The following is a 27442-nucleotide window of genomic DNA, read 5'->3' as shown; positions in this document are numbered from 1 at the left end:
ACAGAGGCAGAGGTTATATTATGAACAGAGGCTTCCCCTCCCCTCAGCAGCATTAACTTGCATTTGAACCAAATGGTATAAAAGCTGAACGTGAAAATGTATCTATAAAAGTTCTGGTAAGCGAGAACATCAAGTACTCACACTTTAATACAACACTTAGAACCCTTTTCTAAAGCGATTTAATCAGCAGTTCAAAAAGGACATTTAACTTCCAGTCAGTGGAGCTGTCCACGAGTTGTGGTCCTGAAAACGCTTCATGGGTTAAAAGTTACATGAGAACACCAATGGCACCCACTGCTTTAAAAAAGCACATACATAATTATTGATGAAGATCAATATGCCAAAGGCCTCACCTCTAGAGGAGAGTCTGGTTCATCCAGGATGCTCTTTTCATTCTGTATCCGCTGCATCGTTCCTGTAGAACTGGGGTCCATTATCAGCACGTTCTGACTACCAGCTCTGCCGAATTTACAGTCACTCTTTCTGGAGTCAGTCGTCCTGCACACCTCGTAATTGTACACGTGTTGGAGAGTCCCTGTCCCCAAAGTGTCTGAGTAACGTGGTGGATAATATGGAATCACAGGGAGATTGGAGTGATACAGGATGCGGGACTGTCTCCATCTGTAGATTTTCACTGATATAATAACCACTAAACACGTGATGAAGAGGAAGGAAACTACAGCCAGAGCCAACACTAAGTAAAAAGTCAGGTTGTCATTGTACTCCTTGTCGTGTGTAAAGTCAGTGAACTCTGACAGCACTTCAGGGAAGCTGTCTGCCACCGCCACGTTAACAATGACTGTGGCTGAACGAGAAGGCTGCCCGTTGTCCTCCACTATAACAGTCAGTTTTTGTTTCACAGCATCTTTATCAGTCACCTGGCGGATAGTTCTTATTTCTCCATTCTGTGAGCCCACTTCAAACAGCGCCCTGTCTGTGGCTTTCTGCAGTTTATAGGAAAGCCAGGCATTCTGTCCAGAGTCCACATCAACAGCCACCACTTTAGTGACCAGATAGCCCACATCTGCTGTACGAGACACCATTTCAGCGACCAGAGAGCCACCAGTCTGGACTGGGTACAGAACCTGAGGGGGATTGTCGTTCTGGTCCTGGATGTTTATTTTAACTGAGGTATTGCTGCTTAAAGGTGGAGAGCCCCCATCCTGTCCTTGAACAAAAAAATGTAGGCTTTTAATTTGCTCATAGTCAAATGATCGAACTGTCTGTATAACTCCACTTTCTGCGTTTACAGATACATAAGTGGATATGGGGTTACCATTAAACTGAGTATCAATAAGGAGGTAAGACACTCGTGCGTTCTGCCCCCAGTCAGAGTCATGTGCTTTCACTGAAAACACTGATAATCCCGGGGAGTTGTTTTCCATGATATTAGCTTCATAATAGCTCTGTTCGAATACGGGGGCATTATCATTGACGTCAGTTACTCGAAGTGACACGATCTTATTAGTTGAGAGAGGCGGGGTGCCTTCATCCACAGCCGTGAAAGTGATATTGTAATCAGGATTGCGCTCCCTGTCGAGGACGCCATTTGTTACCAGAGTATAATAATTCTTTAGAGATGAATGGATTGCGAACGGAATATTGCCGTTAACTGAGCAGTCTACTTTGCCATTTTTCCCTGAATCTACATCTTTAACTTTTATGATAGCTACAGTAGTTCCACTAGGAGAATCCTCAGCGATGGCACTAGAAAATGAGGTTAGCGTTATTACAGGAGCATTGTCATTTACATCAATCACCTCAATTATTACATTTGTCGATGTGCTTTGACCACCTTGATCTTTTGCCTGCACACCAATCTCGTAAATTTTACTCTCTTCATAATCAATCAGACCGTTTACAGTTAAATTGCCGCTGTTTTCATCCAGATCAAATAGTTCAGCAACATTACTAGACATGCGGTTAAAGTGGTATGTAACACGGCCATTCATCCCTTCATCTGCATCTGTTGCGCTCAAGCTCACCACTAAAGTTCCTTTTGGAACATTTTCTCTAACAGATGCCTTGAAAATCGATTGCGTAAAAACCGGAGCATTGTCATTTGTGTCCAGGACAGTTACGTGTATTTTTAGTGTGCCTGATCGCTGTGGTTCGCCGCCATCTACAGCAGTCAGCGTGAGAAGCAGCTTTCCCTCTTTCTCCCGGTCTAAAACATTAGAAAGATACAACTGCGCATATTTATGGCCATTTGGGCTGGACAGGACCTTGATATTAAAATGTGTTGTTGGGTGTAAAGTATAGCCGTGTAAAGCGTTGATACCAACATCAGGGTCTGTTGCACTCACTTGTAATACTTCAGTTCCTGGAAGAGCAGATTCTAGTATTTCTAAATGCATTTCTTTCTCATGAAACACGGGTGTATTATCGTTAACATCTAACACTTCTACTACAACGCTATGTAGTTGCATTGGATTCGTCATAATCATTTCAAAATTCAAGCTGCATGGAGATGTCTGCCCGCATAGCTGCTCTCTATCTATTCTTTCTCCCACAACCAGTATCCCTTTGTCTACATCCAGCCTAATATACTCGCTGCTATCACCGCTAACAATTCGGGCACCGCCTGATTTCAGTCTTTTAGCGTCGATACCCAAATCTTCAGCCACATTTCCCACAAAGGAGCCCTTTCTCATCTCCTCTGGGACAGAGTAGCGGATCTGGCAGACCGTCGTCTTAATGAGAAAAACAATGATTAAGGCCCGCACTTGCCATTTAATCGTGGGTTCACAGCTGATAAAAGGCATATTCCCGAAGCAGTCCGTCCAAATCCACAAACAAGTATGTGTAAAAAAAGTCTGCCTTTTAACCCGTAACGTTCCTCCGTTGGTCTGCTTATAATCCAGAGTGCGACAATGAATGCGTTGGTCTTGAAATCATTGGTGAAAATGACGACCAAATGTCCTGCTCTCCACGGTACACTGAGAAGAGTAATGGAGCTGCAACTGCGTTTCAGAAGCTTCATATGCGCTTAGAAGACCAACAGCGGCCCTTAGAGTCCGATATGAAAATCACAAGTGCTGTCACTGAAGAAAAAGGAAAAAACTCCCTTTTGAATAGCTGATGAGAATGTGTAGGACCCAGCTATCTTTGTATGTATGCATCTAACTTATGGTTAATTCAATGTGTGCATGTGTGTTCTGTATTCAAATATAAAATTATTTTAAAATATGTATTTTATAAGGTGTTTAAGACAGGTAGAGAAAAAGTGAGAGAGAAATGCAGTATAGCTGCAGGCATGCTGGTGACAGGATAAGCATCTTACTATTGTTTTTTTATTTCTCCAGCCTAATGAAATTTACTTGGAAGCATACAGCCCACATATGTTTCTAATTAAAGAACTTCCCCAATAAAACATATGCAGTACAGAAAAGAAAAAAGGTTGGTGGCACAAAACAGCATCAGAGTAGGCCTTTTATGCTGTGAATTTTCTTCACACACTCTTTCTCAATTCAGTCATCTGGTTCAACTCTGAGAGGAGCTGTCCAACACTAGTGGTACTGAAGATGCACAGCAGGCAGTGAGACAAGAAATAAAGCTAAGAAGTATCTGCAATCTGAAAATACACTATAATTTATGCATTGTAAGTTTGTGGAGATGAATCAAGACACGCACCTCTAGAGGAGAGTCTGGTTCATCCAGGATGCTCTTTTCATTCTGTATCCGCTGCATCGTTCCTGTAGAACTGGGGTCCATTATCAGCACGTTCTGACTACCAGCTCTGCCGAACTTACAGTCACTCTTTCTGGAGTCAGTCGTCCTGCACACCTCGTAATTGTACACGTGTTGGAGAGTCCCTGTCCCCAAAGTGTCTGAGTAACGTGGTGGATAATATGGAATCACAGGGAGATTGGAGTGATACAGGATGCGAGACTGTCTCCATCTGTAGATTTTCACTGATATAATTGCCACTAAACATGTGATGAAGAGGAAGGAAACTACTGCCAGAGCCAACACTAAGTAAAAAGTCAGGTTGTCATTGTACTCCTTGTCGTGTGTAAAGTCAGTGAACTCTGACAGCACTTCAGGGAAGCTGTCCGCCACCGCCACGTTAACAATGACTGTAGCTGAACGAGAGGGCTGCCCGTTGTCCTCCACTATGACAGTCAGTCTTTGTTTCACAGCATCTTTATCAGTCACCTGGCGAATAGTTCTTATTTCTCCATTCTGTAAGCCCACTTCAAACAGCGCCCTGTCTGTGGCTTTCTGCAGTTTATAGGAGAGCCAGGCATTCTGTCCAGAGTCCACATCAACAGCCACCACTTTAGTGACCAGATAGCCCACATCTGCTGAACGAGGCACCATTTCAGCCACCAGAGAGCCACCGGTCTGGACTGGGTACAGAACCTGAGGGGGGTTGTCGTTCTGATCCTGGATCATTATTTTAACTGTAGCCACTGAACTCAGAGGAGGGGATCCGGCATCACGAGCAGTTACATTAAATTCAAACCATTTGATTTGTTCATAATCAAACGACCTCACTGCGTGAACGACACCATTTTCTGAGTTTACTGACACTAATGACGACACAGCTACTCCGTTAATCTCTTTCTCCTCCAGGAAGTAAGACACTCGGGCGTTTTGACCCCAGTCTGCATCACTAGCACTGAGAGTAAACACAGAGAATCCAGGAGAGTTGTTCTCTGGTACAGTCTTCCTATATTCTGATTGGTCGAATTTGGGTGGGTTGTCATTCACGTCAGACACTTTAACATTAATCTTTTTACTGCTAGACAGAGGCGGAGAGCCTTGGTCAGAGACGGTTATGGTGATATTATACTCAGGAATATTTTCTCTGTCTAAGAAGTCTTCTGTTACTATAGTATAATATCCTGTTAATGAAGACTCAATTTTGAAAGGTACGTCAGAGTTAATGGAGCACTTAACAACACCGTTACCATCAGAGTCTTCATCATCCACGTTAACAACAGCTATAGTTGTCCCCGGGGAAGAATCCTCCGATATCGAATTAGAAAATGACATAAGCTGTATTGTGGGGACATTATCATTCTCATCAAGTATTTGAATAATTACTTTGCACGTATCTGTATATCCCCCGTGGTCACTAGCCTGAACATTTAATTGGTAGGTCTTGGATTTTTCAAAATCTAGTTTACCTGTAACTTTAATCTCTCCTGTTTTAACATTGACTTCAAACAGCTGCTTCGCCTCTTTGGCGACATGAGCGATAGAGTAAGTTACTTCACCATTGACTCCTTTATCTGCGTCATTTGCACTAACAGTGGTTACCACAGTTCCTTCAGGAGAATTTTCCCTGACATCGGCTTTATAAACAGGCTGGCTACACACTGGTGCATTATCGTTAGCATCTAGCACAGTAATGTGAATACGCACCGTCCCTGATCTATGTGGCTCACCGCCATCTGAAGCAACCAGCACGAGTGTGTGAGTCTCCTCTTTCTCTCGGTCTAACGGGTTCTGTAAAACCATTTCGATAAATCTGCCTCCATCCGGTTGGCTCTGTATCTCCAATTTGAAATTATCTGAGGGTTTAAGAGTGTATTTCTGAATATCATTGATACCAACATCAGGGTCGTCTGCACTCTCTAGTGAGAAACGAGTCCCCGCTGCAGCATTTTCAACAATTTTCAAATTGATCTCATCCTTTGGGAACGACGGACTGTTATCGTTAATGTCTATTACCTCCACTGTTACTCGATAAAGCTGGATCGGGTTTTCTAAAATTACCTCGAAACTGAAGCTACAGGGCGTCGTCTGTCCACAAAGCTCTTCTCGGTCGATTCGCTCTTTAATAACAAGTGTGCCTTTGTCCCGGATTAAATCAACATACTGTCGACTTCCTTTTGTAATAATACGAGCTTTACCTGATATAAGCCTCGCCACATCCAAGCCTAAATCTCTAGCAATGTTTCCAACAAAAGACCCTTCTGCCTGCTCCTCCGGTATGGAATAACGAGCCTGTCCAGTCACTGAGCTCAGCTTGAACAAACAAAGAATGACAAACAGTGCTTGCCATCGGCCTCTGCGAACGGATATCCACATCCACCCCATCATAAATCCAAAGGCACAGACGAAGTAATCCCTTTCAATTCAAAACTGTCGTAATCAAATCCAAAAATTGAAAAGGTAACGGTATGTTTAGCAGTGAAATTCCAGGAGAAATGCTACCATTCAAACGTCGACGGGCTATACCGTCTTCTTACCAAACAGTAAAACACTGAGAGGAATAAAGGGGTGGACCGTTACACTGCTTATTTGGACAGTCAGTCAGTGACGAATCAACAGCGGCGCTCAGAGCCCATCCACGGTAATGTATTTTATGTGCACATTATTAGGAACAGTTAAAATGATGTATTTAAACCTTATAGATTGTTCGTATTCTTGTATAGAGCATTTTGGAGTAAAGCTTCACATGGGAACATTATGAATGAAGTTTGTGCATATAAGTCAACCAGATCTCGTTCCACAAAAGTATCAGAAGTTTAAGATAACAGATAAATAACGATTTTTTTCATTGAATTTTTTTGTACGCATCACCAAATATCATCTAATGTATGAATTGCAAAAAAAAGAGAAGCCGTTAGATACACAAACAGTACTACATTCAGAATATTGAAAAATAGTATGGATAAGGGAAAAAGAGGTAGGAGAAAGTCTTTTCTGGTCCTTTTGTTTTCGGTTGTATCGTTGTTGTTTTTCTGTGTACATTGTATATATAGTTCTTTTTGTTACTGAAACACAATGTCTGGATGCTGACACAGATCTTCAGAATATTAAATTAATCAAAGACTTAAAAAAATCTGCATGATGCAAACTTGTAAAATTGTTAATGCAGTTCCCCCAGATTAAGATGTTAAACTCTGACTGCTGAGATAATCTTAACCTATGTGGAACCTCTGCTAAGGACAATACCCAGGCTGTGGTTAGTGTGATCCTATATGAACTTCTCCTATCGTGTCGATTTTAGAGTCATGCTAAGTATTTTATTAAAAACATTCACCGCTTGCCTTGGACTACAAGTCATACAGAAAGTTATTTCAAAATAAATGCATCGACCTTTCCAGCACCATGGACAGCGACACTAAAGCGATACTGACATCCGTGCACGTTCACTTTCTCTAGATACTGTAGGAGGGAAGACTAACGGAAGAACAACAACACGGAGAACGAATGATTAAAAAATAAATTACTCACCAAGGTTGACATTTGAGAGCAGTTCCCTGACAGTTGCTTTTCCACCTGCGGTGTATCAGCCGCATCTCCATCCACACTCACTAAACTTTGACTCATCGGTTGCATATATTTCATGTCACTCTTCCTGGAGTCAGTCGTCCTGCACACCTCGTAATTGTACACGTGTTGGAGAGTCCCTGTCCCCAAAGTGTCTGAGTAACGTGGTGGGTAATATGGAATGACAGGGAGATTGGAGTGATATAGGATGCGAGACTGTCTCCATCTGTAGATTTTCACTGATATAATAACCACTAAACACGTGATGAAGAGGAAGGAAACTACAGCCAGAGCCAACACTAAGTAAAAAGTCAGGTTGTCATTGTACTCCTTGTCGTGCGTAAAGTCAGTGAACTCTGACAGCACTTCAGGGAAGCTGTCCGCCACCGCCACGTTAACAATGACTGTAGCTGAACGAGAGGGCTGCCCGTTGTCCTCCACTATAACAGTCAGTCTTTGTTTCACAGCATCTTTATCAGTCACCTGGCGGATAGTTCTTATTTCTCCATTCTGTAAGCCCACTTCAAACAGCGCCCTGTCTGTGGCTTTCTGCAGTTTATAGGAGAGCCAGGCATTCTGTCCAGAGTCCACATCAACAGCCACCACTTTAGTGACCAGATAACCCACATCTGCTGAACGAGGCACCATTTCAGCTACCAGAGAGCCACCGGTCTGGACTGGGTACAGAACTTGAGGGGGGTTGTCGTTCTGGTCCTGGATCATTATTTTAACTGTAGCCATTGAACTCAGAGGAGGGGATCCGGCATCACGAGCAGTTACATTAAACTCAAACCACTTGATTTGTTCATAATCAAACGACCTCACTGCATGAACGACACCATTTTCTGAGTTTACTGACACTAATGACGACACAGCTACTCCGTTAATCTCTTTCTCCTCCAGGAAGTAAGACACTCGGGCGTTTTGGCCCCAGTCTGCATCACTAGCGCTGAGAGTAAACACAGACAACCCAGGAGAGTTGTTCTCTTTTACAGTCTTACTATATTCTGATTGGTCGAATTTGGGTGGGCTGTCATTCACGTCAGACACTTTAACATTAATGTATTTACTGCTAGACAGAGGCGGAGAGCCTTGGTCAGAGACGGTTATGGTGATATTATACTCAGGGGTACTTTCTCTGTCTAAGAAGTCCTCTGTTACTATAGTATAATATCCTGTTAATGAAGACTCAATTTTGAAAGGTACGTCAGAGTTAATGGAGCACTTAACAACACCGTTACCATCAGAGTCTTCATCATCCACGTTAACAACAGCTATAGTTGTCCCCGGGGGAGAATCCTCCGATATCGAATTAGAAAATGACATAAGCTGTATTGTGGGGACATTATCATTCTCATCAAGTATTTGAATAATAACCTTGCACGTATCAGTGAATCCCCCGTGGTCACTAGCCTGAACATTTAATTGGTAGGTCTTGGATTTTTCAAAATCTAGTTTACCTGTAACTTTAATCTCTCCTGTTTTAACATTGACTTCAAACAGCTGCTTCGCCTCTCTGGCGACATGAGCGATAGAGTAAGTTACTTCACTATTGACTCCTTTATCTGCGTCATTTGCACTAACAGTGGTTACCACAGTTCCTTCAGGAGAATTTTCCCTGACATCTGCTTTATAAACAGGCTGGCTACACACTGGTGCATTATCGTTTACATCCAGCACAGTAATGTGAATACGCACCGTCCCTGATCTATGTGGCTCACCGCCATCTGAAGCAACCAGCACGAGTGTGTGAGTCTCCTCTTTCTCTCGGTCTAACGGGTTCTGTAAAACCATTTCGATGAATTTGCCTCCATCCGGTTGGCTCTGGACTTCCAATTTGAAATTATCTGAGGGTTTAAGTGTGTATTTCTGAATATTATTCATACCAACATCCGGGTCTTCTGCACTCTCTAGTGAGAAACGAGTCCCCGCTGCAGCATTTTCAGCAATTTTCAAATTGATCTCATCCTTTGGGAACGACGGACTGTTATCGTTAATGTCTATTACCTCCACTGTTACCCGATAAAGCTGGATCGGGTTTTCTAAAATTACATCGAAACTGAAGCTACAGGGCGTCGTCTGTCCACAAAGCTCTTCTCGGTCGATTCGCTCTTTAATAACAAGTGTGCCTTTGTCCCGGATTAAATCAACATACTGTCGACTTCCTTTTGTAATAATACGAGCTTTACCTGATATGAGCCTCGCCACATCCAAGCCTAAATCTCTAGCAATGTTTCCAACAAAAGACCCTTCTGCCTGCTCCTCCGGTATGGAATACCGAGCCTGTCCAGTCACTGAGCTCAGCTTGAACAGACAAAGAATGACAAACAGTGCTTGCCATCGGCCTCTACGAACGGGTATCCACATCCAGCCCATAACAAATCCAAAGGCACAGACGAAGTAATCCCTTTAAATTCACAATTGTCGTAATCAAATCCAAAAATTGAAAAGGTAACGGTATGTTCAGCAGTGAAATTCTAGGAGAAATGCTGCCACTCAAACGTCGACGGGCTATAATGTCTTCTAACCAAGCAGTGAAACACTGAGAGGAATAAAGGGGTGGACCGTTGCACAGCTTATTTGGATAGTTAGTCAGTGACGAACCAACAGCGGCGCTCAGAGCCTATCCACGGTAATGTATTTGTTGTGCACATTATTAGGAACAGTTAAAATGATGTATTCAAACCTTATACATTGTTCTTATTCGTATATAGAGCAAACATGGAAGCATTATGAATCGAGCCTGTGCTTATAAATCGACGAGGTCTTGTTCCACAAAAGTACCCTAAGTTTAAGATAGTAAAGAAATCAAGTAATTTCCCCCCAAATTTCATCAAACTTTTATTTTGTAAAGATAATTATTGATGCTGTGTGATGAAACAAAATTGATCATCTGTAGCATAAACTGCAAAATAAACAAAATCGTTTAACACGCAAACGGTACTACAATCTGAGTATTGAAAAATAATATGGATATAGGAAAAATAGGTAGGAGGAAAAAGTATTTTCAGGTCATTTTGTTTTCTGTTGTATCGTTGTTTTTCCGTGTATATTGTGCATGTAGTTCTTTTTCTTAATGAAACACAATTTATTGTTGCTGGCACAGATCTTGAGAATATTAAATCAATCAAAGAGTTCAAAAATCTGCATGACACAAGCTGGCAAAACTGTTGATTCAACTTCCACCGATAAAGCTGTTCAACTAACTGCTGAGGATAGTCTTAACTTGTGTAGAAACTTATGTTAAATACAACACTCAGGCTGTAGTTAGTGTGAACTTATATGAAATTCTCCCACTCCGTCGTTTTTAGAGTCATGCTAAGTATTTAAAACATTAGTTTAGAACATTTACAGCTGGCCTTGCACTACAAGTCGTACAAGAAGTTACTTCAAATTGAATCCGTCGACCTTTCCAGCACCATGGACAGCGACACTAAAGCGATACTGACATCCGTGCACGTTCACTTTCTCCAAATACTGTGGGAGAAAAGATAACGGAACAACAACAATATGAAGAACCAAGTATTAAAAATAAATTACTCACCAAGGTTGACATTTGAGAACAGTTGCCTGACAGTTGCTTTTCCACCTGCGGTGTATCAGCCCCATCTCCATCCACACTCACTAAACTTTGACTCATCGGTTGTATATATTTCATGTCACTCTTCCTGGAGTCAGTCGTCCTGCACACCTCGTAATTGTACACATGTTGGAGAGCCCCTGTCCCCAAAGTGTCTGAGTAACGTGGTGGATAATATGGAATCACAGGGAGATTGGAGTGGTACAGGATGCGAGACTGCCTCCATCTGTAGATTTTCACTGATATAATAACCATTAAACACGTGATGAAGAGGAAGGAAACTACAGCCAGAGCCAACACTAAGTAAAAAGTCAGGTTGTCATTGTACTCCTTGTCGTGCGTAAAGTCAGTGAACTCTGACAGCACTTCAGGGAAGCTGTCCGCCACTGCCACGTTAACAATGACTGTAGCTGAACGAGAGGGCTGCCCGTTGTCCTCCACAATAACAGTCAGTCTTTGTTTCACAGCATCTTTATCAGTCACCTGGCGGATAGTTCTTATTTCTCCATTCTGTAAGCCCACTTCAAACAGCGCCCTGTCTGTGGCTTTCTGCATTTTATAGGAGAGCCAGGCATTCTGTCCAGAGTCCACATCAACAGCCACCACTTTAGTGACCAGATAGCCCACATCTGCTGAACGAGGCACCATTTCAGCCACCAGAGAGCCACCGGTCTGGACTGGGTACAGAACTTGAGGGGGGTTGTCGTTCTGATCCTGGATTATTACTTTAACTGTAGCCACTGAACTCAGAGGAGGGGATCCGGCATCACGAGCAGTTACATTAAACTCAAACCACTTGATTTGTTCATAATCAAACGACCTCACTGCATGAACAACACCATTTTCTGAGTTTACTGATACTAATGACGACACAGCTACTCCGTTAATCTCTTTCTCCTCCAGGAAGTAAGACACTCGGGCGTTTTGACCCCAGTCTGCATCACTAGCACTGAGAGTAAACACAGAGAATCCAGGAGAGTTGTTCTCTGGTACAGTCTTTCTATATTCTGATTGGTCGAATTTGGGTGGGTTGTCATTCACGTCAGACACTTTAACATTAATGTTTTTACTGCTAGACAGAGGCGGAGAGCCTTGGTCAGAGACGGTTATGGTGATATTATACTCAGGAATACTTTCTCTGTCTAAGAAGTCTTCTGTTACTATAGTATAATATCCTGTTAATGAAGACTCAATTTTGAAAGGTACGTCAGAGTTAATGGAGCACTTGACTACACCGTTACCCTCAGAGTCTTCATCATCCACGTTAACAACAGCTATAGTTGTCCCTGGGGAAGAATCCTCCGATATAGAGTTAGAAAATGACATAAGCTGTATTGTAGGGACGTTGTCATTCTCATCAAGTATTTGAATAATAACCTTGCACGTATCAGTGAATCCCCCGTGGTCACTAGCCTGAACATTCAATTGGTAGGTCTTGGATTTTTCAAAATCTAGTTTACCTGTAACTTTAATCTCTCCAGTTTTGACATTGACTTCGAACAGCTGCTTCGCCTCTTTGGCGACATGAGGAATGGAGTAAGTTACTTCACCATTGACTCCTTTATCTGCGTCATTTGCACTAACAGTGGTTACCACCGTTCCTTCAGGAGAATTTTCCCTGACATCTGCTTTATAAGCAGGCTGGCTACACACTGGTGCATTATCGTTAGCATCTAGCACAGTAATGTGAATACGCACCGTCCCTGATCTATGTGGCTCACCGCCATCTGAAGCAACCAGCACGAGTGTGTGAGTCTCCTCTTTCTCTCGGTCTAACGGGTTCTGTAAAACCATTTCGATAAATCTGCCTCCATCCGGTTGGCTCTGGACTTCCAATTTGAAATTATCTGAGGGTTTAAGTGTATATTTCTGAATATCATTAATACCAACATCAGGGTCGTCTGCACTCACCAAAGAGAAATGCGTCCCCGCTGCAGCATTTTCAGCAATTTTCAAATTGATCTCATCCTTTGGGAACGACGGACTGTTATCGTTAATGTCTATTACCTCCACTGTTACCCGATAAAGCTGGATCGGGTTTTCTAAAATTACCTCGAAACTGAAGCTACAGGGCGTCGTCTGTCCACAAAGCTCTTCTCGGTCGATTCGCTCTTTAATAACAAGTGTGCCTTTGTCCCGGATTAAATCAACATACTGTCGACTTCCTTTTGTAATAATACGAGCTTTACCTGATATGAGCCTCGCCACATCCAAGCCTAAATCTCTAGCAATGTTTCCAACAAAAGACCCTTCTGCCTGCTCCTCCGGTATGGAATACCGAGCCTGTCCAGTCACTGAGCTCAGCTTGAAAAGACAAAGAATGACAAACAGTGCTTGCCATCGGCCTCTGCGAACGGTTATCCACATCCACCTCATGACAAATCCGCAGTGATCTCTTTCAATGGAAAACTGTCGTAATCCAATCCAAAAATGGAAAAGACAACGGTATTTTCAGCAGTGAAATTCCAGAAAAAAATGCTACCATTCAAACGTCGACGGACTACACCGTCTTCATACCAGACAGTGAAACACTGAGAGGAATAAAGGGGTGGACCGTTGCACTGCTTCTTTGGACAGTTAGTCAGTGACGAATCAACAGCGGCGCTCAGAGCCCATCCACGGTAATGTACTTTATGTGCACATTATTAGGAACAGTTAAAATGATGTATTCAAACCATATACATTGTCCTTCTACTTATATAAAGCAAACATAGGAGCATTATGATTGAAGCCTGTGCTTATAAATCGACCAAGTCTCTTTCCACAAAAGTATCCTATGTTTAAGATAATAAAGAAATCAAATTATTGTTCCTCAACTTTCACTAAACTTTTATTTTGTAAAGATTACTATTGATGCTATGTGATGAAACAAAAATGATCATCTGTAGCATGAATTACAAAATTTGAAAAAAACAAAAAAGAAAAACAAAACGTTTAACACACATACAGCACTAAATTCTGAATACTGAAAAATAATATGGATAAGGGAAAAAGAAATAGGGGAAAGTCTTTTCTGGTCTTTTGTTTTCGGTTGTATCGTTGTTGTTTTTCCGTGTAAATTGTGTATGTAGTTTTTTTTTCTTCCTGAAACGCAATTTCCGGTTACTGACAGATCTCCAGAATATCAAATTAATCAAAGAGTGAAAAAAATCTGGATGAAACAAACTTGTAAAATTGTTGATGCAGTTTCCCCCGATTAAGCTGTTAAACTAACTGCTGAGGATAATCTTAATTTATGTGGAAACTTCTGCTTAAAACAAAAACAAAGCTGTGGTTAGTGTGAACTTATGTGAAATTCTTCTACTCTGTCGTTTTTAGAGTCATGCTAAGAATTTTTTTGAAAACATTTACAGCTTGCCTTGGCCTACAAGTCTTACAGAAAGTTATTTCAAAATGAATCCACTGACCTTTCCAGCACCACGGACAGCGGCACTAAGGCTATACTGACATCCGTGCACGTTCACTTTCTCTAGATACTGTAGGAGAAAAGACTAACAGAACAACAACAAGATGTAGAACGAAGGATTAAAAATAAATTACTCACCAAGGTTGACATTTGAGAGCAGTTCCCTGACAGTTGCTTTTCCACCTGCGGTGTATCAGCCGCATCTCCATCCACACTCACTAAACTTTGACTCATCGGTTGCATATATTTCATGTCACTCTTCCTGGAGTCAGTCGTCCTGCACACCTCGTAATTGTACACGTGTTGGAGAGTCCCTGTCCCCAAAGTGTCTGAGTAACGTGGTGGATAATATGGAATCACAGGGAGATTGGAGTGATACAGGATGCGAGACTGTCTCCATCTGTAGATTTTCACTGATATAATAACCACTAAACACGTGATGAAGAGGAAGGAAACTACTGCCAGAGCCAACACTAAGTAAAAAGTCAGGTTGTCATTGTACTCCTTGTCGTGTGTAAAGTCAGTGAACTCTGACAGCACTTCAGGGAAGCTGTCCGCCACCGCCACGTTAACAATGACTGTAGCTGAACGAGAGGGCTGCCCGTTGTCCTCCACTATAACAGTCAGTCTTTGTTTCACAGCATCTTTATCAGTCACCTGGCGGATAGTTCTTATTTCTCCATTCTGTAAGCCCACTTCAAACAGCGCCCTGTCTGTGGCTTTCTGCAGTTTATAGGAGAGCCAGGCATTCTGTCCAGAGTCCACATCAACAGCCACCACTTTAGTGACCAGATAGCCCACATCTGCTGAACGAGGCACCATTTCAGCCACCAGAGAGCCACCGGTCTGGACTGGGTACAGAACTTGAGGGGGGTTGTCGTTCTGATCCTGGATCATTATTTTAACTGTAGCCACTGAACTCAGAGGAGGGGATCCGGCATCACGAGCAGTTACATTAAATTCAAACCACTTGATTTGTTCATAATCATACGACCTCACTGCTTGAACGACACCATTTTCTGAGTTTACTGACACTAATGACGACACAGCTACTCCGTTAATCTCTTTCTCCTCCAGGAAGTAAGACACTCGGGCGTTTTGGCCCCAGTCTGCATCACTAGCACTGAGAGTAAACACAGAGAATCCAGGAGAGTTGTTCTCTGGTACAGTCTTCCTATATTCTGATTGGTCGAATTTGGGTGGGCTGTCATTCACGTCAGACACTTTAACATTAATCTTTTTACTGCTAGACAGAGGCGGAGAGCCTTGGTCAGAGACGGTTATGGTGATATTATACTCAGGAATACTTTCTCTGTCTAAAAAGTCTTCTGTTACTATAGTATAATATCCTGTTAAAGAAGACTCAATTTTGAAAGGTACGTCAGAGTTAATGGAGCACTTGACTACACCGTTACCATCAGAGTCTTCATCATCAACGTTAACAACAGCTATAGTTGTCCCCGGGAGAGAATCCTCCGATATAGAGTTAGAAAATGACATAAGCTGTATTGTAGGGATGTTGTCATTCTCATCAAGTATTTGAATAATTACTTTGCACGTATCTGTATGTCCCCCGTGGTCACTAGCCTGTACATTTAATTGGTAGGTCTTAGACCTTTCAAAATCTAGTTTACCTGTAACTTTAATCTCTCCTGTTTTCACATTTACTTCAAAAAGCTGCTTCGCCTCTCTGGCGACATGAGCGATAGAGTAAGTTACTTCACCATAATGTCCTTTATCTGCGTCATTTGCACTAACAGTGGTTACCACAGTTCCTTCAGGAGAATTTTCCCTGACATCTGCTTTATAAACAGGCTGGCTACACACTGGTGCATTATCGTTAGCATCCAGCACAGTGATGTGAATACGCACCGTCCCTGATCTATGTGGCTCACCGCCATCTGAAGCAACCAGCACGAGTGTGTGAGTCTCCTCTTTCTCTCGGTCTAACGGGTTCTGTAAAACTATTTCGATAAATCTGCCTCCATCCGGTTGGCTCTGTATTTCCAATTTGAAATGATCTGAGGGTTTCAGTGTGTATTTCTGAATATTATTAATACCAACATCAGGATCGTCTGCACTCTCTAGTGAGAAACGAGTCCCTGACACAACACTCTCAACAATTTTCAAATTGATCTCATTCTTTGGGAATGACGGACTGTTATCGTTAATGTCTATCACCTCTACTGTTACCCGATATAACTGGATTGGATTTTCTAAAATTATCTCGAAACTGAAGCTACAGGGCGTCGTCTGTCCACAAAGCTCTTCTCGATCGATTCGCTCTTTAACAAGAAGGGTGCCTTTGTCTCGGTTTAAATCAACATACTGACGGCTTCCTTTTGTAATAATACGAGCTTTACCTGATATGAGCCTCGCCTCATCCAAGCCTAAATCTCTAGCAATGTTTCCGACAAAAGACCCTTCTGCCTGCTCCTCCGGTATGGAATATCGAGCCTGTCCAGTCACTGAGCTCAGCGTGAAAAGACAAAGAATGACAAACAGTGCTTGCCATCGGCCTCTGGGAACGGTTATCCACATCCACCCCATCATAAATCCAAAGGTACATACGCAGTAATCCCTTTCAAGAGAAACTTGATTTTTGAAATCCCTTAATTGAATGGTAGGAGTATTTTTCAGCAGAGAAATTCGACGGGTTATGCAACACCTATAATCTTGACGAAACAGACCGTCTTCTCTCCAAGCAGTAAAACACTGAATGGAGTCAAAGGGGCGGACCGCTGCACTGCCTATTTGGACAGTTGTCGTCAGTGATGAATCAACAGCGGCGCTCAGAGCCCATTGAAGGTAATGTATGTGGCGTTCAAAGTATTAGTAACAGATCAAACTCACACTGTTTTAAAAATGAAAGCAAACCTTTACTCTTTTAATATGACAACTGATGTTAGGTAATAGAACAGTAGTGATGATTTGTAGAATAATTATAAAATGTGCAAACGTAAACTTTAAACAACACAATCATAATGCTAGTACTGTCAAGATCTGTAAATGAAACCAAAGGTAGAAGAAATATTCTTTTGGTTTCTTTTCTGGTACCATATGATTTCCATTGTTTTCCGTGAAGTGGATATGCAGATATGTTTTCTCATTGAAACATAATTTGTATTTATTGGCGTAGGTCTTATAAATATTAATTTTATCTAGTGACAAAACCTGCATGGAAGGTTGAGGAATTGATGGCATTCCCATCGATGAATCTGCGGAACTTCACTGCTGAGGATTATCTTAAATTGAATTAGCTATGCTTGCTTAAAAACGAACAGGGTGTATGACATTTCCATACTGATGATTCTTGATTAAATCCTCATATAGTGTAGTTTGTTTAATTTATGCAAGGTATTTTAAAAAAATATTGATATATTACCTGGTAAAACTTGGCATGAAGAACATGGCAACAAAATTCACTAATCGACCCTCCCAGCACCATGGACAGCGACACTGAGGCGCTATTGACAGCCATAAACGTGCCATTTGCTCTAAATTAAAATTTTGAAAAAAGCAAGAACAACGATTAAATTGAGAACGAACGATTATGTTACTCACCAAAGTTGACATTAGTGAACAGTTGCCTGACAGTTGCTTTTCCACCTGCGGTGTATCAGCCCCATCTCCATCCACACTCACTAAACTTTGACTCATCGGTTGCATATATTTCATGTCACTCTTTCTGGAGTCAGTCGTCCTGCACACCTCGTAATTGTACACGTGTTGGAGAGTCCCTGTCCCCAAAGTGTCTGAGTAACGTGGTGGATAATATGGAATCACAGGGAGATTGGAGTGATACAGGATGCGAGACTGTCTCCATCTGTAGATTTTCACTGATATAATAACCACTAAACACGTGATGAAGAGGAAGGAAACTACTGCCAGAGCCAACACTAAGTAAAAAGTCAGGTTGTCATTGTACTCCTTGTCGTGTGTAAAGTCAGTGAACTCTGACAGCACTTCAGGGAAGCTGTCCGCCACCGCCACGTTAACAATGACTGTAGCTGAACGCGAGGGCTGCCCGTTGTCCTCCACTATAACACTCAGTCTTTGTTTCACAGCATCTTTATCAGTCACCTGGCGGATAGTTCTTATTTCTCCATTCTGTAAGCCCACTTCAAACAGCGCCCTGTCTGTGGCTTTCTGCAGTTTATAGGAGAGCCAGGCATTCTGTCCAGAGTCCACATCAACAGCCACCACTTTAGTGACCAGATAGCCCACATCTGCTGAACGAGGCACCATTTCAGCCACCAGAGACCCGCCAGTCTGGACTGGGTAGAGAACCTGAGGGGGGTTGTCGTTCTGGTCCTGGATCATTATTTTCACAGTCACATTGCTACTGAGTGGAGGTGAGCCTCCATCCTGCGCTTTCACACTGAGGTGAAGTTCTTTGAGTTGTTCATAATCAAATGAACGCACTGCGTGTAAAACCCCAGTTTCAGAGTTTATGGACACATAGTTAGACACTGGATTACCGCTGATTTTTGTGTCCTCCAGGAAATACGAGATCCTGGCGTTTTGATTCCAGTCAGAGTCCCGCGCGCTGACAGTGATGATTGACACGCCAGGGGAATTATTCTCTGTGACGTAAGCAGAATAGGAATTTTTGTCGAACAATGGCACGTTGTCGTTTACGTCAGAGATTCTAAGTTGCAACGTGACAGAGCTAGAAAGAGGAGGAGACCCTGAGTCGGTGGCTATTATTGTAATATCATATTCAGAAGTAGTCTCTCTATCAAAATGCTGATCTGCCACCAAATTATAGTAGTTCGTTAATGACGACTGGATTTTAAAGGGAAGTGTTTTGTCTATAGTACATTTTATCTGTCCGTTTTTGTCTGAATCGACGTCTTTGACATTGATTACAGCTATTGTCGTGCCAAGATGAGCATCTTCTGATACAGTATTAGAAAATGACATGATATTAATTACAGGGAGATTGTCATTGACGTCACTTACATCAATTATAACTTTACTGGTACCAGTCAAACCTCCTCGATCCCTTGCCTCTAGCCTGAGCTCATATTTCTTCTCTTTTTCAAAGTCTATAAGCCCGGAAACTGAAATGATACCCGTGTTTTCGTCGATACTAAACACATCGACCGTACTCCCTTTTATTTTCGCAAAACTGAATATTATTTCCCCATTAGAGCCAATATCTGCATCAGTAGCGTTAACCGTTGTAATATAAGTCCCCTTTGGCGCATTTTCCACGACGACGGCCCTGTAAACTGACTGGTTGAATACAGGAGCATTGTCGTTTGCGTCTAAAACAGACACATTTATATCCACTGTGCCAGATCTCTGTGGGTTTCCACCGTCGACAGCTATTACTTTCAGAGGGAGATTGGGGTGTTCCTCTCTGTCCAATGGCTTCTGAAGCACCAGTTCAGCGTATTTACTGCCGTCTGGATTTGCATGCTGTTTGAGAATAAAATAATTATTCGGAGATATAATGTAATTTTGTAATGCGTTGGGTCCAACGTCAGGATCAACTGCGCTTTCGACTGGAAATTTAGCTCCGATTGTAGCAGATTCGCTCATTTCAAACATGATGTCTTTATTTGGAAAGAAAGGGGCATTATCATTTATATCTAAAATTTCAACAGTGACACGATGAAGTTCGATTGGGTTTTCTAAAATTATTTCGAAGCTGAGGCTGCACGGTGTCACGTCTCCACAAAGCTGCTCTCGGTCTATTCTCTCATTCACGACTAGAATCCCTTTGTCTGTCTTCAGCTCGGTGTACTGGATGTTTTCTCCACTCACGATACGGGCACGGCCAGAACGAAGCCGTTTCAGATCAAGACCGAGGTCTTGTGCTACATTGCCAATAACAGAGCCTTTTTTCATCTCCTCTGGAATAGAATAACGAATCTGGCCAGCCACTCGATCACCCATGAAAGTAAGCAAAATGAGAAAGCCTACTTTCCATCCTAATATACAAGACAATCGCCATCTTACACTTCTAGGGAAGAGTTGTCCTCGGGGTGCCATGTTAGAAACAACAGATCTTGATGAATCATGCGTCCTCAGTTGAAGAAAATAAACAAGAGCATATAATCCAGTTTAAACAAATAGTAGTACCCCTCGTATATTCCACAGACACGCAAAAAAATCGCCTCTTAACGCCCTGTCCTCCTACGAAGGACAATATATTTGCTGTAGTGCAGTGAGGGAGGGAAATGGGCAGGTTGTTAACACCCAAATCGTTTTGCTGACCAACAGCGTCACTTAGAGTCCAAAACCTGAACTCCTCACACTGGGAGTTAGAGGGCAAGTATTCATCCCCTCCGAATATAAACAGCTGCTACTCAGTTACTATTACCACATTTGCGTCTTATTTAAATTAAAAAAAAAAAAAAGGATTCATTTGGGCAACTGAAATGACAGCAGAAAAAAGTATACAAACTACAGTGACATCCCATAAAATGTTGTATTGTTAGAAATATGAAATAATAGGCACATAGTGACTTTGATGTATAAAGTATAGGAATGTCGCTGTCTGTGGTGCTGAAACGAGCAGCATTACAAATGCAGTGAAATGAGAACAAGAGCACGAGAAAGGGTGTAGAATATCAGTCTAAAAATGACTAATATCGGACAAAATTCATTCGGTAGCTAAACTCTATTCATATGCTGCAGAACATTAACAAGTTGTCAGTCATTTAATACAGAATACAAGAGTGATTTTCAGTGGTGTCAATATGTATCTAAACATATTGTGGATTTTGTTATTGAGCCTTTATTTGGCTCAAAAGTTTAACCTCAGCTGTCTGTTGATCATTTTAAATCCAAACAGCTGGCAGGTGAGTTTAAACATATAAATAGCACCTAATAGGAGCTGTCCGCACTGTGGTGCTGAAGAGAACCGTGTGCACTTCTTTTCGGTGAAACAGCAACCAACTACGTTTACCATTTCTTTTCAGTTCAGAGAAACAACGTTTCAAGAGGTTAAAATTATATGTATTGCACCTCACCTCTAGAGGGGAGTCTGGTTCATCCAGGATGCTCTTTTCATTCTGTATCCGCTGTATCGTCCCTGTAGAACTGGGGTCCATTATCAGCACGTTCTGACTACCAGCTCGGCCGAATTTACAGTCACTCTTTCTGGAGTCAGTCGTCCTGCACACCTCGTAATTGTACACATGTTGGAGAGTCCCTGTCCCCAAAGTGTCTGAGTAACGTGGTGGATAATATGGAATCACAGGGAGATTGGAGTGATACAGGATGCGAGACTGTCTCCATCTGTAGATTTTCACTGATATAATAACCACTAAACACGTGATGAAGAGGAAGGAAACTACAGCCAGAGCCAACACTAAGTAAAAAGTCAGGTTGTCATTGTACTCCTTGTCGTGTGTAAAGTCAGTGAACTCTGACAGCACTTCAGGGAAGCTGTCTGCCACCGCCACGTTAACAATGACTGTAGCTGAACGAGAGGGCTGCCCGTTGTCCTCCACTATAACAGTGAGTCTTTGTTTCACAGCATCTTTATCAGTCACCTGGCGGATAGTTCTTATTTCTCCATTCTGTAAGCCCACTTCAAACAGCGCCCTGTCTGTGGCTTTCTGCAGTTTATAGGAGAGCCAGGCATTCTGTCCAGAGTCCACATCAACAGCCACCACTTTAGTGACCAGATAGCCCACATCTGCTGAACGAGGCACCATTTCAGCCACCAGAGAGCCACCAGTCTGGACTGGGTACAGAACCTGAGGAGAGTTGTCGTTCTGGTCCTGGATCATTATTTTCACAGTCACATTGCTATTGAGTGGTGGGGAGCCTCCATCCTGCGCTTTGATGAAGAAAACCAATTGTTTGATTTGCTCATAATCAAATGCGCGCACCGCATGTATCACTCCGCTTTCTGAATTAATAGAAACATATTCAGAAACTGGAGATCCACCAATATTAGTATTCTCAAGAATATAAGAAATACGGGCATTTTGGTTTTCATCTGGATCTTTAGCCTTAACAGTGAGAACAGAAACACCTGGAGAATTATTCTCTGCAATAAACGCAGTGTAAACACCTTGTGAAAACACTGGAGCATTATCGTTCACGTCAGAAACTTTAAAATGAAACGTTCTTTTTGTTGACAGAGGAGGCATTCCTGCATCTGTCGCAACTACAGTGATATTATACTCTGAAACACTTTCACGATCTAATACAGTATCTGTTACCAAAGTATAGTAATTTCTTAAATTAGATTTAATCTTGAAAGGAGCATTTTGTTCTATTTTACATGTTACCTGTCCGTTTTCACCAGAATCGAGATCTTTAGCATTTATTATGCCAATAGTTGTACCAGGAGGGGAGTCCTCTGATACAGGACTAGTGAATGACATGACGCTTATGATAGGGGCGTTGTCATTTACATCAGTTACTTCAATTATCACTTTACTTGAATCTGTCAAACCTCCCTGATCCTTTGCATCGATTCTGAGTTCGTACTTTTTGTCTTTTTCAAAATCTATTGGGCCAGAAACAGATAATACACCAGAAACTTGATCGATGGACAACAAATCAGCTATATTGCTCTTCACGTTTGAAATGGAATATGTGATGTAACCATTCGATCCACTGTCTGCGTCTGTAGCATTAACAGTAACAATATTGGTGCCTTTTGCTGCATTTTCAATCACCGTGGCCTTATAAACTGACTGGTTAAATACGGGCGCATTGTCGTTTACATCTAAAACCATTATGTTTATATTAACGGTGCCAGATCTCTGTGGATTGCCCCCATCCATCGCTATAAGCTTTAAAGACAGATGGGAAACCTCCTCTCTGTCTAACTGCTTCTGAAGCACCATCTCAGCATATTTACTCCCGTCTGGATTTACATGCTGCTTTAACACGAAATTGTCGTTTGAGGTTAAAATATAATTTTGCAGGCCATTGACGCCAACATCAGGATCCTCTGCACTCTCCAGCACAAATCGCGCCCCAAGATTAGCTGACTCGCTTATGTCTAACATAATGTTTGATTTCTTAAATACCGGAGGGTGATCATTTACGTCTAACACTTCAATTGTTACGTGGTGTAGCTCCATGGGATTTTCTAAAATTATTTCGAAACTGAAGCTACACGGTGTTACGTCTCCACAAAGCTGCTCTCGGTCTATTCTCTCATTCACGACTAGAATCCCTTTGTCTGTCTTCAGCTCGGTGTACTGGATGTTTTCTCCGGTCACAATACGGGCCCGACCAGAACGGAGCCTTTTCAGATCCAAACCAAGATCCTGTGCTACATTACCGATAAGAGAGCCCTTCTTCATCTCCTCTGGTATAGAGTAGCGGATCTGGCCAGCGACGATATTGAAGAAGTATAGCAAAAAAAGAACCCGTAGAGGTCCATAATGCAAACGCCTTCTGCAGAGTGGCTGCTGATACGACATATCAGAAGAGGACATTTTCCGGGAAGAAAAGAGCTGAGCTTCTCCGATATGAATTTAATAACATCCACTCTTCCAAATGTGCTTTTATTCACGAAGAGAAACAAAGCCTGTAGACACGACACAACCTTTCTTTCCCGAAATGTATACGCTTCCTGATGTTCCCACTAAGCCTACTTCAACGTCATCTTACAAAGAACGTCATTATACTGCAACACAGAGACTATTGGTAGAAATTATATTCTTGATCAACAGCGTCACTTAGAGTCCAAAACGTGAACACCAAATGGTTAGGAAGTAAATAATAAAGTGTTTATCCGAAGCATAGAATAAAGGAGAAATATGTACGTGTACACCGCACTGTTTCTGACCAAAAAAAAAAAGAAAAAAGAATGCATTTAATTGTGAGGACCACAACCACGTTATATTTGCAAATGTTGAGAAATCTGCCTCAAAAACACGCAATAATAATAATAATAATAATAATAATAATAATAATAATAACAATAACAAGAAGAAGAAGAAGAAGAAGAATTTTATTATTATAATTATTATTAGTGGTTGTGGTAGTAATAGTAGTACTAGAAGAAGTTATGAAGGAAGTGTAATGTTTTCAAGCCATAGAGCACCTAATAGGAGCTGTCCGCACTGTGGTGCTGAAGAGAACCGTGTGCACTTCTTTTCGGTGAAACAGCAACCAACTACGTTTACCATTTCTTTTCAGTTCAGAGAAACAACGTTTCAAGAGGTTAAAATTATATGTATTGCACCTCACCTCTAGAGGGGAGTCTGGTTCATCCAGGATGCTCTTTTCATTCTGTATCCGCTGCATCGTCCCTGTAGAACTGGGGTCCATTATCAGCACGTTCTGACTACCAGCTCTGCCGAACTTACAGTCACTCTTTCTGGAGTCAGTCGTCCTGCACACCTCGTAATTGTACACGTGTTGGAGAGTCCCTGTCCCCAAAGTGTCTGAGTAACGTGGTGGATAATAAGGAATCACAGGGAGATTGGAGTGATACAGGATGCGAGACTGTCTCCATCTGTAGATTTTCACTGATATAATAACCACTAAACACGTGATGAAGAGGAAGGAAACTACAGCCAGAGCCAACACTAAGTAAAAAGTCAGGTTGTCATTGTACTCCTTGTCGTGTGTAAAGTCAGTGAACTCTGACAGCACTTCAGGGAAGCTGTCCGCCACTGCCACGTTAACAATGACTGTAGCTGAACGAGAGGGCTGCCCGTTGTCCTCCACTATAACAGTCAGTCTTTGTTTCACAGCATCTTTATCAGTCACCTGGCGGATAGTTCTTATTTCTCCATTCTGTAAGCCCACTTCAAACAGCGCCCTGTCTGTGGCTTTCTGCAGTTTATAGGAGAGCCAGGCATTCTGTCCAGAGTCCACATCAACAGCCACCACTTTAGTGACCAGATAGCCCACATCTGCTGAACGAGGCACCATTTCAGCTACCAAAGAGCCACCAGTCTGGACTGGGTACAGAACCTGAGGGGGGTTGTCGTTCTGGTCCTGGATCATTATTTTGACAGTCACATTGCTGTTGAGTGGAGGGGAGCCTCCATCCTGCGCTTTGACGACGAAAGTCAGCTGTTTGATTTGCTCATAATCAAATGAACGCACTGAATGTATTACCCCACTTTCTGCATTTACAGTAATATATCCAGACACCGGAGATCCACCGATATTAGTATCCTCCAGAATATAAGAAACGCGGGCATTTTGGTTTACATCGGGATCTTTAGCAAGTAGAGTGAGAACAGAAACACCCGGAGAGTTGTTTTCTGGGATAGACGCAATATAAACACTTTGTAGAAAAACTGGGGCATTGTCATTTACATCAGAAATTTTTAAGTTGAAGTTTTTCCTTGTTGACAGAGGAGGCATTCCAGCGTCTGTGGCAACTACAGTGATATTATACTCTGAAACACTTTCACGATCTAATACAGTATCCGTTACCAAAGTATAGTAATTTCTTAAATTAGATTTAATCTTGAAAGGAGCATTTTGTTCTATTTTACATGTTACCTGTCCGTTTTCACTCGAATCAAGATCTTTTACATTTATTATGCCAATAGTGGTACCAGGAGGGGAGTCCTCTGATACAGGACTAGTGAATGACATGACGCTTATGATAGGGGCGTTGTCATTTACATCAGTTACTTCAATTATCACTTTACTTGAATCTGTCAAACCTCCCTGATCTTTTGCATCGATTCTGAGTTCGTACTTTTTGTCCTTTTCATAATCAATTAAACCTGTTATTAAAATAACACCCGATTTTTCATCAATGGTAAACAAATCACGTAGACCACTGTTAAGATCTGAAAAATAATATGTCACCATACCATATGACCCGATGTCTGCATCACTAGCATTGACAGTGGTAACATAAGTATCTTTCGGAGCGTTTTCCATTACTGTAGCTTTGTACACTGACTGATTAAATACAGGAGCATTATCATTGGCATCAAGTATAGTGATATCTATGTTTACTGTACCAGATCTCTGCGGAGTTCCACCGTCTACAGCTATTAACTTCAGAGACAGATTGGGCTGCTTCTCTCTGTCTAATGGCTTCTGAAGCACCATCTCTGCATATTTCTTACCATCTGCATTAGAGTTCTGTTTCAGAACAAAATTGTCATTCTCGGTCAAAAAATATTCTCTAAGTCCATTAACTCCCACATCTGGGTCTTCTGCGCTTGTCAATGAAAAACGAGAGCCACTATTAGCCGATTCGCTGATTTCGAAATGGATGCTGTCTCTTTTGAATGTGGGCGAATGATCATTTATATCTGTTATTTCAACAGTAATTTGATGCAACTCCATAGGATTTTCTAAAATCACCTCAAAGCTGAAGCTGCACGGTGTCACGTCTCCGCAAAGCTGTTCTCGATCTATTCTCTCATTCACGACTAAAATCCCTTTGTCTGTCCTCAGCTCGGTGTACTGGATGCTCTCTCCGGTCACGATACGGGCCCGACCAGAACGAAGCCTTTTCAGATCCAAACCGAGGTCTTGTGCTACATTACCAATGACGGAGCCTTTCTTCATCTCCTCTGGGATTGAATATCGGATATGTCCGCTGACTATATGGTTGAGATAAAAAAGAAAGAACAGAATCTGCCAAATCTGTCCGCAGCCAAAACGCCATCTTACGCACCGGGTGTAGGGTGGCATTCCACATGCCATAGCAAAAGGAAGAAAAAACGAAAATATGTTCCACAACGATCTAAGCACAATGCTTATTCTGAAAAACACATAAAAACGGTTTTGTCTTTTCAGTTCAGCGCATCTATATATCTGAATGGATATATCACTTAATGCGAATCTGTTTGCTTCGAATCCCAAACGACATAATGCACAGTCTCTGCCTTTCTGTCATAGGCCAGAGTGGTAAAGGAGGGGACTGTTTGATAATGTTTTAGAGATGTTGAATTGGCCAACAGCGTCCCTTAGAGTCCAAAATCAGTAACACCAGTCAGCATGGACTGTTTTCTGGGAAATATTAAGTGGCTGATTATATTTGTTTGAGATGTATTGATTATTCACCGAAGCGAAAAAGAAAACGTCCACAGCAAAACCATTAAAAGCACAAAATAATCTCACCCTGAGTATTAATATAATGCGGCTCTAATGTAATTAGGTCTACAAATATGAAAATGTGTCATTAAAAACAGTGCAATACATGTCAAATAAATTTAAAAAAACAAACAAACACAAAAGTCCACTGTGATTATACAATGGATAGAGAAAACACTGGAGAGGAAAAGCTAGGGATTTAGTAAAATGTTAAATAA

General features: G+C 41.9%; 6 protein-coding genes across 44 annotated transcripts in view; all 6 read right to left on the bottom strand.

Moving 5' to 3' along the window:
- The window catches only part of LOC137189417 (protocadherin gamma-C5-like), a 316496-nt gene that overhangs the window by 143096 nt on the left and 145958 nt on the right, over positions 1 to 27442 (bottom strand). The window contains exon 1 of one of the 39 annotated variants that reach the window (XM_067599238.1): positions 10775 to 13293. The exons of 36 other annotated variants lie outside the window; for them this stretch is intronic. In XM_067599238.1, coding sequence (XP_067455339.1) covers positions 10775 to 13186 — 2412 coding nt within the window. In that variant the 5' untranslated portion in view covers positions 13187 to 13293. Of the gene's footprint in view, positions 1 to 7194; positions 9743 to 10774; positions 13294 to 27442 lie in introns of those variants that run through there. 2 more of the 39 variants (XM_067599237.1, XM_067599261.1) reach the window with 2 other exon arrangements.
- LOC137188835 (protocadherin gamma-A10-like) lies at positions 333 to 3612 on the bottom strand. Its single transcript, XM_067598414.1, has 2 exons — positions 2394 to 3612; positions 333 to 1109 (listed from the first exon to the last, which is right to left on the bottom strand). Exons 1-2 carry the CDS (start codon positions 2763 to 2765, stop codon positions 333 to 335), a joined length of 1149 nt encoding a protein of 382 aa, XP_067454515.1. The 5' UTR covers positions 2766 to 3612.
- Positions 3510 to 7181, bottom strand: LOC137188834 (protocadherin gamma-A10-like). The gene is made up of 2 exons (XM_067598412.1): positions 3634 to 7181; positions 3510 to 3518 (listed from the first exon to the last, which is right to left on the bottom strand). Exons 1-2 carry the CDS (start codon positions 6052 to 6054, stop codon positions 3510 to 3512), a joined length of 2430 nt encoding a protein of 809 aa, XP_067454513.1. The 5' UTR covers positions 6055 to 7181.
- On the bottom strand, positions 14280 to 16887 carry LOC137188833 (protocadherin beta-16-like). Its single transcript, XM_067598411.1, has one exon. It carries the CDS (start codon positions 16767 to 16769, stop codon positions 14280 to 14282), a length of 2490 nt encoding a protein of 829 aa, XP_067454512.1. The 5' UTR covers positions 16770 to 16887.
- On the bottom strand, positions 17421 to 20686 carry LOC137189422 (protocadherin gamma-A10-like). The gene has a single exon (XM_067599281.1). It carries the CDS (start codon positions 20217 to 20219, stop codon positions 17598 to 17600), a length of 2622 nt encoding a protein of 873 aa, XP_067455382.1. The 5' UTR covers positions 20220 to 20686; the 3' UTR covers positions 17421 to 17597.
- Positions 21057 to 27009, bottom strand: LOC137188832 (uncharacterized). Its single transcript, XM_067598410.1, has 3 exons — positions 24396 to 27009; positions 21203 to 23674; positions 21057 to 21083 (listed from the first exon to the last, which is right to left on the bottom strand). Exons 1-3 carry the CDS (start codon positions 26832 to 26834, stop codon positions 21057 to 21059), a joined length of 4938 nt encoding a protein of 1645 aa, XP_067454511.1. The 5' UTR covers positions 26835 to 27009.

This window comes from Thunnus thynnus, chromosome 9 (genome assembly GCF_963924715.1).
Source record: "Thunnus thynnus chromosome 9, fThuThy2.1, whole genome shotgun sequence".
Classification (NCBI taxonomy): Eukaryota; Metazoa; Chordata; class Actinopteri; order Scombriformes; family Scombridae; genus Thunnus; species Thunnus thynnus.
This window is presented reverse-complemented; position numbering and strand designations above follow the sequence as displayed.

What these genes read in the sequence shown, in the direction of transcription:
- LOC137188835 (XM_067598414.1), bottom strand. Translation starts at nt 2,765, where the DNA reads ATGCCTTTTATCAGCTGTGAACCCACGATTAAATGGCAAGTGCGGGCC. An exon ending in TTGTAGTAGAAGTGTTAGAT is followed by an intron (nt 1,110 to 2,393) that starts GTTAACGATAAT and finishes ATAAACATCCAG; the next exon opens with GACCAGAACGACAATCCCCC.
- LOC137188834 (XM_067598412.1), bottom strand. Translation starts at nt 6,054, where the DNA reads ATGATGGGGTGGATGTGGATATCCGTTCGCAGAGGCCGATGGCAAGCA.
- LOC137188833 (XM_067598411.1), bottom strand. Translation starts at nt 16,769, where the DNA reads ATGATGGGGTGGATGTGGATAACCGTTCCCAGAGGCCGATGGCAAGCA.
- LOC137189422 (XM_067599281.1), bottom strand. Translation starts at nt 20,219, where the DNA reads ATGGCACCCCGAGGACAACTCTTCCCTAGAAGTGTAAGATGGCGATTG.
- LOC137188832 (XM_067598410.1), bottom strand. Translation starts at nt 26,834, where the DNA reads ATGGCATGTGGAATGCCACCCTACACCCGGTGCGTAAGATGGCGTTTT. An exon ending in AACCAGACTCCCCTCTAGAG is followed by an intron (nt 23,675 to 24,395) that starts GTGAGGTGCAAT and finishes TGTTATTAAATT; the next exon opens with CATATCGGAGAAGCTCAGCT. An exon ending in AACCAGACTCCCCTCTAGAG is followed by an intron (nt 21,084 to 21,202) that starts GTGAGGTGCAAT and finishes GGTTCTCTTCAG; the next exon opens with CACCACAGTGCGGACAGCTC.